The sequence below is a fragment of the Cydia splendana genome, chromosome 13 (genome assembly GCF_910591565.1).
Source record: "Cydia splendana chromosome 13, ilCydSple1.2, whole genome shotgun sequence".
In the NCBI taxonomy this organism is placed as follows: Eukaryota; Metazoa; Arthropoda; class Insecta; order Lepidoptera; family Tortricidae; genus Cydia; species Cydia splendana.
In genome coordinates this window covers 12,897,124-12,911,375 of record NC_085972.1, presented here as the reverse complement: position 1 = coordinate 12,911,375, position 14,252 = coordinate 12,897,124, and the positions used below count along the sequence as shown (strand labels likewise).

The 14,252-nt window shown below is 34.6% G+C and overlaps 1 protein-coding gene across 1 annotated transcript in view; it reads right to left on the bottom strand.

Moving 5' to 3' along the window:
- The window catches only part of LOC134796083 (dual oxidase), a 61,380-nt gene that overhangs the window by 30,722 nt on the left and 16,406 nt on the right, over positions 1–14,252 (bottom strand). Inside the window, exon 3 of the mRNA XM_063768020.1 lies at positions 5,812–5,883. Coding sequence (XP_063624090.1) covers positions 5,812–5,883 — 72 coding nt within the window. The remainder of the gene's footprint in view (positions 1–5,811; positions 5,884–14,252) is intronic.

Here is a 14,252-nt window from a genome sequence, read left to right as displayed (position 1 = left end):
ATGAAATTATGACGTATAAATAACACTATCACTTCGTATGCTATCAAAATCGGTGCAGACTTTTCTTGGTCTAACTCTTTCATATCACATATCACATAAAAGAGAATATAGAATACTTGTGTTATGATTCTACAAGGTTTTGTAATGAAAACTTTCCAAGCGTTTTATGATCGGCTGAACATTTAATTGGGTAGACGTATTTTGACCCTCGGGCTGCATCATCTGATCATGACCTGACTGACTGACAGCATAAGCATACGCAATACTCTTTTATCATCCGATTTCATTAAAACTGTAAAATTTCAACTTAATCCCACATCTGAAAACGATGTTTGTTGGATTCGAAATGGACCAAGCGTATCTTCAAAATACCTTCCAAAATAGTGGAAAGATTAGGAGGAATTTACAAATAATAAATTCATATTATGCTGATATATGATATGACCGCATTTTCATGGTATGTTATGACACATGATCAAGGCAGTATGTCAAAATTATCCCTCAATTTATTGCAGTCACGATATACGAAAAAAAAAACAATATCAATTATTTAACAAAACTTCAAGCAAGTCGTGGCCCTATGATGATTTATAGTTACTTATACTTTGCTATTAAACACGTCCCGCGCTCGATTTTTCTTTAGTCGCCTGCGGCGGCGGCGTGGCGTGTTGAGTACGCAGATAACTAACCACAAAGTTTGTAGCTATGTATAAGATAAGACGAGACGACTCGCGCTCAACACCAGGCGGCTTAGCACGGTCGCGTTTTTATCCCTTGTCACCATGCCTGTCACGTTCTAACAAGTATGTAAGTGCGAAAGGGACGCGCATAGTGATAGTCGATAAAAATGGAACCGTGCTGAGCCCGCAGGAGGTCACATGAGGTGTATGCAACACGACTCCATTTATATCAATTTATTGTGCACTGACTTTTACCTCTCTCTTACTAGTTATATGCTAAATAGTATTCACTTACATTCATCATTCATCATCATTTTAGCCTATATACGTCCCACTGCTGGGCACAGGCCTCCTCTCATGCGCGAGAGGGCTTGGGCTATAGTCCCCACGCTAGCCCAATGCGGATTGGGGACTTCACATACACCTTTGAATTTCTTCGCAGATACCTTATAAAATTACAAATATTCACTTACATTATAATATTACAAATATTAACAAATCTAGGGGTAAACATGATTTATTTGATGTCATATAGAATAGTAGAGGGCGTGAACGAGTGATGTACTTTTGTAAAGGCTTCGCAATGCGGAGTCCATTGGAGGTAATAGCTTAATATCTCGTGGGCGATATCACACAAACCAGTATCGAGATATAAAAGATTACGCCACGCTAACATTTGACAAATTAATAACCGTTTTTCTGAGCTGCTTATCTGATGTTAGATCGGCACGAGACCGGGTGGAGCTATAGCGAGGGTTTATTTGACGTAAAAGGTTGCAATTAAATAGGAGCCACATTCGATTTTTTGTAAATAACATAGTAGAATAATTCAAGACTATTGCAAGGTAATTTTTTGTAAATTGTAGATTTACTTATTTAGGTCAAGAAAAAGTACTTACTGATTCTAAGCGCGTTGAGGTCTTTTCTATCGGTGTTTCCAATGGGAACAACACTGTACGTAACTACATATTTACATGTAAGCAGAAAATTTCAGTGGTATTGGGCAATTATCTGGTTATTAGTAAAGTAATGAACAGGTTTTTCTCGAGTTCGTGTTAACTCGCTTTTTATGGTGTTCTTAACGAGGTAGCTCGCGTCGAGGAATTCCAAAATTTCGATTTCAAGCCAATTGAGGGCAAGTGCACGTAATTTTGGTAAGCAGTGGAGATTCTATATCATCAAGGCTTCATTGGTGGTCGTTACGTGCAAAAACATGGTACGTTTTTATATTATTCGTCTTTTTAGGGTTCCGTACCCAAAGGGTAAAACGGGACCCTATTACTAAGACTCCGCTGTCCGTCCGTCCGTCCGTCCATCCGTCCGTCTGTCACAGCTGAAATTTTCACAGATGATGTATTTCTGTTGCCGCTATATAAACAAATACTAAAAACAGAATAAAATAAAGATTTAAGTGGGGCTTCCATACAACAAACGTGATTTTAGACCAAAGTTAAGCAACGTCGGGCGGGGTCAGTACTTGTTTGGGTGACCATTTTTATAGATAATGGTACGGAACCCAACCCTTCGTGTGCGAGTCCGACTCACACTTTGCCGGTTTTATTTAACATTATTTATCATCATGATTCATGAACAAATGATCTCATAAAACTTTATGGGTTTTAATGGCTCGATGGGAACAGTGTAGCTCTTATAGCAAAGGTAAGAAATGTAAGAATACCACTTTTGTTAATCCACCATTGTCCATTGTTGTTAAGGTAGGCCAGTAAATAAACGTTAAAAGACGAAATGTTTATTCGTTTAAGATAGTTTATACTCTGAGGTTTAAGTTGCTTATTTTTAATGTAAATGAACAATAAACGCCACTAGTAATATGTCTGAAATAATAACTGCCATGATGAAATATAAAATTATTTCACGAGATTCACGCTGATCCAAACTCTATTGATGACAAAAAATGTATCATGTGACCTTATGACCCAATATCGCGTTATCGAGACCTACATAAAAATATACAGACCGCTAAAGTCGGTTGTAAATGAAAGTGAAACGATATCAGCTTAAGACGGCTCTCATCAGAGGATAAAAGCTTTTAAACAATTACCTTATTAGAATGTTTATGTTGGTAAAGATGCAGTAAAAAGCCTTTTAAGTATTTCAAAATACTTAACTATATGGTGTAAATGAAACAATCGTCCGCGCGTCTTAATCGAATAGGAATGTATTACCACAATAAACGGTAAAATCAATTTCAGTGGAAACTGTTTAGCCACGGTTCGGTGAAATCACGATTCAAATAGCACGTGATCATGTTTCATTTAATTAACCAAATGATTTATCTTAGGTAGGTTTTTGGTAGGCTTAAGAGTGTTTGTTACATGCTCTAGGTACTTCAAGATAATGTCTAAGTACTGTGTCGTAATACTTTTAATAGTAACGGTAGGTACAGTTTATTTTTTTAGTCTCGATATCTGTATTGATTACAAACAATATGTATATCTCACATCGGGTCACGACTTTAGTACAAAGAATGAACACTTGATGAGTACCTCTACGTATGCTTATGATATCTCTGATCGTGTATTTCCGTATTTAAAGCACGAAGTAAGGTAAACGGCCCCAAGTTCGTGTTAGTACGTTATTTCGTTAGTTTTGTTTCTGGCGCAAATAATAAGGAATTCAATTATTTTTTATTCTAATTATACATATGAAAAAAAATCTGTATTATTTAATCTCTTCAATAAAGTAATAACGAATATTTTAGTAATTAAACTGAGAGTAATACGACGGTCGAAACTGTCAGAGGGCCGCGAACAGCTGTGTTGTATGCGTGCACTTTTTTTAGGCGTAAGGTGCGCGCTCTCACTTGTTAAGCTTATAGGAAGGAAATGCTAAACCCATTCGAATAAAAGTTTTTGGGAGTGTTTCTGTGGGTTCCTTAGTAATTGATTTGATAAGAAAAAAGATTGAATATTTGCATAGAAATAACTTAAAATTGCAATAAATCGACTCACGAAATAGCGGTCATTTTATTTTTCGTGTGTCTCCTATTTCGTGCCACTAACGAATCAAGGATTTTCTAGATACATTTTGAGTGCTTGTTTTTAAATATAACAACGAAGATAATTAAAAAAATAAATTAGTAAACAATTAATGTATTTCATGAAGTTTCGTATGAGTGAAATTCGGTATATGTTTTTTTCACTAGAATTCTCATAAAACGAGTTTGAATGTGACCCGAGTTAAAATTTTTAAGGTATATTCCACGTATATTCTCATATTAACTACTAGCACAATTTTATTTATTATTCAATTTATTTGATTTATTTTTGTGTATGTTTATATTTAACGTATAAGATAGTAAATTATTTTTTGTAAATATTTTTTATTTTTTAATTTATTTTAATTTGTAATTTTTATTTTATTTATTTAAATAGTTTGGCTCTTAATCACGTATTAAAGTACCCATATGGTTTACAAAGTCTTAATTCAACCATTAAAGACGACGAGTACAAAAAACTTTAAGCTAGCTCTCAAATTATTATTTTTTAATATTATTTTTAATTTGACCATACAATTATTCGTAAGTAGGTAAGACCGTTAAATATAAATGATTATCAGCAAATTATCACCAATTACTCTAAGAAAACTTTATGCCGAAACAGGGGACACGAATTCACGAACTTAGGAGCTGACCTAAATTTGTATCACGAAATGGGAGCCAAATAAGAGGTTCACGACAAAATTCATATAAAATAAAGTTTCAACTAAAACCCTACAGTTTATACATTAAATTATCAACAAAGAACTAATATAACTTATTCAAAAGCTTTCAAGGTAATGATATGCTTAGTAATATTAAAAAAAATATACAAACTCTCCACTCACTCTCAAGAGCCTTAACCTGCCGAAACAGGGGCCCTTTACCTTATCTGCCTCTTATGTTTGTAATATGTCATATTTAAGACAATATCTAATTACCAAACGTTAACTGTCATTAGCGTTACAAGTTCCATTGATGTATTAATGTTTAAGAGAGATTAAAGCAAGGTTGACTCGATAAATCAAACCGGTAAGCCCAATCAGACTTGATTAGCTCAAATCAAACAATGACAGCTGACAGTTGAAGTTTGACAGAGTCGATGTCGTAATATGATAAATGTAATATTACGCCGTTTGATTTTCTACATATCACAAAACAGTGTAAATTTTTTTAAACTTTATTGAACAAAATTGTATTGATTGGTTTAGTAGTGTGCTACGACACCATATAGTGTAAATACTTTGAACCTATTCTTTTCAATATCTACTAGGTACCTATCTATTTTTCAATCTTCTTTTGACCTGCTTACTCAGGTATAACAATGACTGACTTGACAATAATCCATTATGAATGAAAAAAACGACGAACTGATTTGAATTCAAACAATAAAATTAGGTATTAGGTACTCGTATATTCAAATGCAAACATTGTCAATGACTTGTGGTTTCTTGTCACGCGAATGAAATGTCTTGTCTTTGGCGTGCAATATAGATTTATGTTTAGAGTTTCGACTGCGTTAAATATATCAATGTTGTCATGTGAAAGTGTGGTCATCAATATGAAACATTTATTTATCAGATATTTACTAATATTGGCGAAAAGATGCAATTAAAAGACATACTGTGCTGTGCTTACCCAAAGTAAATGGGACACGAGCAAACGAATGATAATGATGATGAGTTTGTTCATTCATAAAAGAAAAGGTATTTGAATAACTAATAAAACTTATCAATCTGTCATCTGTAACTACAGTAATAACCGACTATATGCCATGTAAATTTGTTTAAATTATTCCCGATATTTCAGCACTGTTCCGAGTACCATTTTCAAGAAGTAATTGACTTGCTACGAGTTTTATTGTGGTCTATCCACACACCATAGGGATCTACCCTCTGTCTCTTTTGCTTTTTGTATAGTATTATATCACTTATATCAGACATGGAAGAGAACAATCTCACACTTGAGGATGCTGAAGACCGGGCAAAGTGGAGAAGATTGGGCAGGAAAGCGAACCCTGGCGCTAGGCCGGTAAAACGCTAGGTTGAAGAAAATAGTATTACTTATAGCAAAGCCGTTCACATATAAATAACAAAAGTTTGTAGGTATGTGAATGTTTACCGGTACACTTACCGACTGAACCCCAATCAGGGTACGCTCTGTTGTTGTACCAGCCATCGTAGCGTTGTTTCTCAAAGTAAACCTCTGAAAAGAAAAAAACGTTTTTAATTAATGATAAAAAAAGTGGTTATGTAACATTGACTAAAATATCTTAACAATATTAATTTATATAATCGACTAAAAAAAACAAATAACTAAACCTAAAATCTTTTTAGTTCCAGTGTCTGAGTAATTGATAGAATATATAAAATTTTAGATTTACAATGATTATCCAATAATCATATAGCAATGTCACTATTTGAGCACCTTAAACTGGTGACATTGCTAAATGGTGAAATGGAAATTTATTAGTTTCGCCAATGGAACTCTAGTATGCATACAGTAGGTATTTATAATATAATTAAGTTTTTGGAGTTGTTTGAAGAACAAAATAATCTTATATTCATTTATTCGCATTAGTGGGATACAACAAATTGGTATTTAAAATAAGCCAATTTCAGATAAATAATTAAATAGGCATGATACCATTAAATTGTAACTACAAGTTGTCAGTGCGTTTAATACATTTTGCCGCTGCTAATTGGCCAACGTGCTTACAAGTCCCCTGATTATCATGGCTTTCCTTGCCTTCACATATGATCTCTAAAACTGTAGCAGTTGAGCGTAATCAGATAGCATACGTATACTGGTTGTTACGGTCGAATACTCGCCTGCGATGGATACCGATGACAATAGCAGACAAGTCATCATGCATACGACCCGGGTCGTGTTTTTGCGGATGGCTGTTCTAGATATGTGCGATCCGATCGAGGCCTTGCTCTGTCGGCTCTAACCGAGATGCATCGGTAATAAGCCGCTCGTTACGCACTCGAGAATTCAGGTATGCATATGACTAACAATAAAAATGCCATCGAGCTCTGTATAAAGGTCATATAGGCGGTGACCTCTGTTGCTCCGAGTAAACTGCGATAAAAAATGGAATTGAGACTTTTTCCACACTTATTCTATTTAGACTATCATTATTAGTCATTATTAATGGCATATTTATCAATAACATCTATTTCAGTTTACAACAACACCATAGGTACGGAAAACCAAAGTTTTCTTTTACTGCATTCCATTAATAGATGGAAAAATTTACTTTGACTAGTAAAAATGACTTTTATTAAGTAACGTTCAACCTTCCATATCATTTCAATATTTATAGTTCTTTTACTGTTATTAAGTATGCCCTTAAATCATGATTATCATGAAAGATTGTAAATTGCAGAATTGCGAATAAATGTATGTAATTACATGAAAAAAGATGTCCTATAGTTGTATTGTAAGCGGCTATCTTTTACATCAGCATATTGAAATCCGGACACGTTTGGGTTATTCTTAGTATTAACTTTCTTACCATTTCAGCTTCAAGCAAAACCGGGCCTGCGTGCCTTTTTAAAAATAAATATGAATACGTTTGCTTTTGTATTAACAATGTTTATTTAAAAATAGTAGAAGAACTTCTTTGTGTTCTGTTATAAAGGCGGTTATAACTATAACACTGATGTGAATTTGCATGTGGCTCCGGGGCAACTCGTTGGTGTAGGCAAAGACATATGTAACTTCGTATAAGACGAATAAAGTCTAAGGAAAAAACGTGCCTCGGAATTCAAGTAAAAGTCATTCTCGAATAGGTGGCGCACACACCTTTAGCCTATGCTCGGCTAGATGGCGTGACGACACCGTTTCATATTTAACAATTTTAACACATAGATATCAGTGAATGAACATGGATCAAAGTGATATAAAAATTATAAAATCATTTATCCATATATATACATTTTTTGATAACTTTATATGTTTTTATTTTGAGTTTTAGTCGTGTGTCGATAGATGGCAGTAAATTTACAGTGACTACAAAATTTACAATGACAGGACCCCTCTATACTATCTATTCTTTTTGGTGTAGGTAAGTAGCAATTTAGTGAAATTTAATATACATGATTTCTTGCCTAAGGAACTTCCGAAAAATTAATGTTACAGCAATAAATTAAGTGACAAGGCTGTTGATGTAAACACACATGTTACTTAGTTGCTCCTTATAAGTCAGTTATAAGTGTTATTTGATAAGCTAAATGTGGCTTGTGAAATAATGAATAATTTAATAATAATGAATAAATAATCAAGACAAATTATTTCAAATCCATAAAGAATAAAGTTATATTTGTAAAGTTTAATGTGAAATAGGTACTTAAGATATACCTAGGTAGGTATTGTTTATAAGTTTGAATACATTTTCAACTGTTAAAGATATGCAGACATTGAACCTTAATTAATACCACAAAGATTAAGATGTATTTACGGGGCAATTGAATCGATAGTTTTTCCACGAGATCTAGCTGTCAGTAAGACCGCGGCAATAAAATATATTAAAGTTTTCTTGATGAAGTGTCTGTCATTATCTATCAATCAATGCCAATGAAATTCTTGACCTAAATACTTTAATATGTAATTTAAAAAAAACACTGGCAATGATACAATCAATTGAAGTAAATAAACATAAGCATACATGATACCTAGAACGGTTTTTTTATAAGTCTCATTACAGGTTCAATTGATTTCCGAGCTGAACATATGGTAAAAGAACGGACAGGAATTCTCTCATTACATCTGCGGTCAGCCGAATACGATTGAATAAAAATGAAATCTTTCCTGGGGGCCTAGCCAAGATGACACTCGTTTGCGCTACGACAACGAAATGCTTTCTATAATTTTTCCATATGAATGCTTTTTTCCCCGAGATGATTTTGTCTTAATATTTATTCAATTAGAGTAACAATAAAATATAAAACAGGATTGTAGACAACAATTTCATTCTTTTTAGGGTTCCGTACCCAAAGGGTAAAACGGGACCCTATTACTAAGACTCCGCTGTCCGTCCGTCCGTCCGTCTGTCACCAGGCTGTATCTCACGAACCGTGATAGCTAGACAGTTGAAATTTTCACAGATGATGTATTTCTGTTGCCGCTATAACAACAAATACTAAAAACTTCGGAACCCTCGGTGGGCGAGTCCGACTCGCACTTGTCCGGTTTTTTTATATACATACCTAAAAAGGTACATTTTTCAAATTTACTTACATAAAGACAAATCAAATTTAAAAAATATCCGGTTTTATTTTAATGATACGTTAACAACTGAAAATTTAGTAATTGTTTCTTGTTACTAAATTAATATCTATATATTTATTCTTTCTATGTGTACAAAAACTGTTTATGCATATGTAAACAGTACTACAAACACTCACACAAGAAACATAATAGTTATTTACGATACAAGTGCGGAAAAGAGGAAATATGAAACGAGTGGCGATAAATTAAAACACCACCGAAGGGAGTGTTTTAAATCGACACGAGTTGCGAATTACCTATTCGCACGTGTATCGTACAACGTTTTACAGTACATATGGCCCTTTAAACTTTTGACATCGCACGAAAAGTGCTATTTTACGCACTAGTGCGAGAAAATAGGACCATATGTACTGTAAACACAATTTTTTTAAATATTCTTCGACCCCATTAGGTACTAGGCCAGGCCTGTATGAAATATTGCTGTAAAACACTTTATTGATTTAAACTTGTTACAGGCATGACATAAAGTGTGGCGTAACAGTCCCTTCTAAAAGTGATTGTAGGACACTTGGCGTTAACTTCACATTTATATAGACCGTAAATATCTTTCCAGACTTTTTCTATATATTCATTTATTTATGTACTTAAACTTTTTGGTACATAAAAATACTGCCCTCCTAATAAGCCCAATAGCGGTATCTCAAAAACAATTGATGTTGAAAATGGAATTTTCACATAAAGCATGTAAGGTATATGTTTGCATTAAATTTTTATTTGAGATACCGCTAATTGGCTTAGGGCCACTTGCAGCAATCCCACTAACCCGGAGTTAAGCGGTTAAACCGTTAACCCGTGTCAAATTGTACTGGTAACCATGGTAACTCAAGGATTAACGGGTTAACCCCGGGTTAGTGGAATGGTGCAAGTGGCGCTTATGTATTTGTATAGTTCCTATATAATTACTAAACCAGTCATATTCAAATATAGTTAGGTATTGGAAATATTGCGATTCAACAAGGACTAGCAGGCCAATTGAATGATTGTCCGCACAAATATTAGTGCAGGCGGGACGCCCGCGCCGATGACAGCTGAAGTAACTGATATCATTCTAATATCGGTTTGATATCGTGCACGTCCGAATTGGGTTGAGGTCAAGTCTCATTGCTTTACTTTTAGATCCGAAAGACGAAACATGAAATAAACTTATATAACATATGTCGGTAATGTATTTTCAGACACAGACTTTTACCAAATAGTCTATTCTCAAATAGCCTGTGATTACAGAAATGGGTAAACAGAATTACAAAATTAATGTTTAAAATACTTTGGGTCGCATTTGGCAACACTTGACAAACACCTGCGTGTATGCCGACTACATGACTTATGAAGCCCGTAACATAACAATATGTTTATAACAAACATGTCAATGACGTGTGAACCAATTTCCATTGTAATGTAAAGTTTACAGTGGGCAATAACATTGTGCACATATTGCACATTTTTTGCACATTGTAACACGAGCGTAGTAGCAGCTGTGGCTAACATGCGAGTGTGGGAAACATGGACTAATCAATAAAGTTCTTATTTTATCTGCTAAGTACAGAGAAACAATGTTAATCAGTACATTAACTTGATACAAAAGTTACTACGTTGCTGTTTGATCAGTGAAAGCTCATCGATGAGGAGAGTCATTAACGCATTGCCGAAATATAGCAAACATAAGTGACGTAAGTATAATATATGTATTTGAAAAATTTAATGCTTCACTTACATTTTAGTGGTGCATACACTTATATTCTCATATGATCAAATATAACCTTAAAATATATCCAGCTTGTATACAAAATACCGACAACGCAGGCTTCGTCAGGTGGCCACAAATGCAAATCAGCAACATGCTTCGTCCAAAACAAACCAATGATGATATCCGCAACAGGCTTTGTAATTTTTAATTAGATTACATAGGTAAATTTATTGTCATATTAATTAAATTATGTAAATCCTATGTGTCTACCTACATTGTACACACGCTCTACTTATACACATTTTTACTTCGGAATCCTATGAAGTCATGATACGGTTGATGATATTGGTACTGCGTCAAGGTACATTTGTCGTGCAGAAGTTTAGGTACGCTACAATATCTGAGGCAGGTTATAAAAATTCATGACACATTATTGAATGCAATAAAGACTGTATCTCCTTGTATTGAATAGAATAGAATAGAATAGAATAGAATAGTTTTTTATTCGTAAACACACAGACAACAGACATACATTGAAAAAACATAGTGAAAAATAAAGTGTCACGAAATGGTCCCATCTCAGCATGTTGCTACGTTTTTTAGTAATTTAGTATAGGTATAATTGAGAATATAATAATATATAATTACATACTAATTATGACTACGTAAAGATGAAAGTACAGTACAATACAGTTGAATTGGGACATTATTTAAGTATTTCGGCCTTTACTAAGAACCTGTCATGTTATTGTTACTTGTATTCATGATTAAGGTGTCATTTTACTTCTCTGTTAGAATTGATTGCACGTAACGTCGTGCTCTTATTTGAATAAACTTTTCTATACTATCCACGGATTTTGCTCAAGAATTAAGTCTTAGTAGAAAAGCTCGTGATTGACTATTATCGGTATGCAAGTAGGGATAAAATGTAATCAATGAAACTGGCGCACGATAATGATGCATGTATTAAATGTAAGTGATTAATATAAATGCTCTTGCTACTCGTTATGCGATGCCAGCATATAAATCAGGCTGTTACTTACCTAAAGGCCAACGATTGGCCATCTATTAAAGGTTAATCTCGTTCTAACTTGATGAATAATGTTAACCTGCAACTAGCATTTACACGATCTTTGATCTTCAAAGCGATGAAAAGGGGGTCGTCTAAACTGGTGTGGCTAATGGTTCCTATATGGATTAGTAGCCTATGAAGAAAACATAAGGAAAGTAAAATATAGAAGTCAGCGAGAAAACGAGTAATTTAAAAACTTTTAGAAATAAGAGCGGTTTTGTATACGTGATTGCAGCCGATTCGATCCGTTGATGAGCAATTCTCAAAAAGTTTGTACATTTCGGTCACATCTTAGATTTCTATAAAAATTGGTATGCTGGTAAAGTAAATGAAGCTGAACAACTTCCACCACATTTCCCAACATGTCCCAGAATGTTTCTAAGAAACATTCCTTTTTTGTTACTAAATGTGTAAGGAAATCTGGTAACAAAACAGGAAAGTTTTATAATAACAATTCTCAAAATATACAGACTTTCTGAGAATTGTTCTGATTGACTCATAAAGAGACAATGTTTCCAGCGGATGCGTTATCTTTTAACTGTCAACATTCTGCTGACAGCTGTAGGCGGATAACCGGGAGCGGCTGGCCTAACTACTTTCGCGTTTGAGATACTGCCATGCCACTGTCATCATTGTAAATGTCATACTTGTCAAACCGGAACTTCGTCATATTTGAAAAATTTGAGCCAGTTTTTGACTAAGTTATGATTATGACACATGCTCGGCAAACCAGTGCAAGAGCGGTTTACGATTACTCGACTTGCTATGGATCTCGAGGTCACGTAGCGATTTTTCTAAGAACTATCTCGCCCTCGTCTTTAAAAAAAAATAGGGCTACGGCTGATTCCAATGAAAAATTTCAAACCAAGGTAATTTTGCAAAACAAATACATATTAAGTATCTGTAAACTGCCAGGCAACACTGAGAGCCGCGGTAAGATTAGGTACTTACAACTAGCCCTTTTGCTCTCGTTCATTATATAGCCAAAAAGATTAAGATAATTACATGCTATTAGGCGTCAGAGGGTCTCTAGTCAGCAGGGAACAAAAACTGAATCCGGTATACCCAAGCAGGACAAATTATATCACGTGGATAGCTGTTTTTGCACTAATAAAACTTTTTTGTTACAAAATGATCTCATAATACACATCAAGATCACGCTTCAATAACTAAATTGGATTGGTGTAATTATTTTTTATTCTTTCGTGTGAGCATCGGAAGATATAGGTACGGTTCCGGATTTAAAATTACAGACAACTTTATTTACTCGTTTAATTATATGGCAAATTGATAATGGTGATGTAAAGCACGATAAAATCTTAAAAAAAATGGAGAAACCAAATTGATAGTCATTTAGTTGCGGTTCCGATTTTTTACTTGATCCTTTAGGTAGTGACCGTGCACATAGGTAACTAAACTACATTATTGGCTTGTCGCTAAATCGCACAAAAACTAATCGAATACACTCATCATTAAGAAGTTAACCTCCATAGAAAACGTTGAAAAATCTATTTGTCTGTTAAAACTTTCTTAAACAAAAAAAATATTACTTATATATTATATACTTCATTATTCATTATATACTTCTTCGCATAGATATAATTTTCAGTACCGTGCCGTGGCGGACTTTTTTTTTTAGTTTCTCATTTACTACTTTTAATTCGGACCCAGCACGTCGTCGCGTCAGATATTTAACTAAGCCTTGAAAAAAAAAAATTTCACGTCCAATTACTATTAACAAAAATGGTAAAACTCTAAATTGAGTGTCGTGTAAATCAGTTGATTTATACAAGAGCCAAATCACCGACCAATCCGAAAATTATTAATAATTAATGCCTGACACGCCCCATTCAATTTCAACTCAATGAAAACGGTTAAACTCAATTTCAGTGAAATATATTTACCGTGAGTTATGGATGGCTAAAAAGTCAAGACGTGAGATATATTGGCAATATCTCACTTAACTTACCAACTGTTTACATTGGGGAAATGCGTTTACGCATGCCACCTGGTCCGGGGGAACCAGGGGGGATGACGGACTAACCAGTGGAGGACTACCGTCTAAAACCACCAACGAGTGCCAACTCCGCTTTAAGCCCTTGCTACACGGTCGCCGACAAGCCTTCTAACGGTCTGACCTTGGTCTGTCCTTGATCAGTTTTGGTCAAATTTTGTTGGTAAAAACTGTCTACACGGTCCGGGACAGACCAAGGCCACGCGGTCTGAAGGCTTGTTGGCGACCGTGTAGCAGGGGCTTTAGATGGGGTGCCGCAGGGTCGCTATCAGCATTCGACCACGTGCGCCCCGGATATTGGCAATACCTAGGAAGTTGTATTAGTAATAAATATTGATGTGGAAACTTTTTATAATATATCGTACAGTAGGATTTTGATGAGAAATCAGACCTCTGCATAGAAAGTTGTAATACAATACAATACTCTTTATTGCACACCTCACATATACTCGTAGTTTACATTTTGTAATGTACATTAGATGACATTTATTTTGAATTAGCGGTGGCTT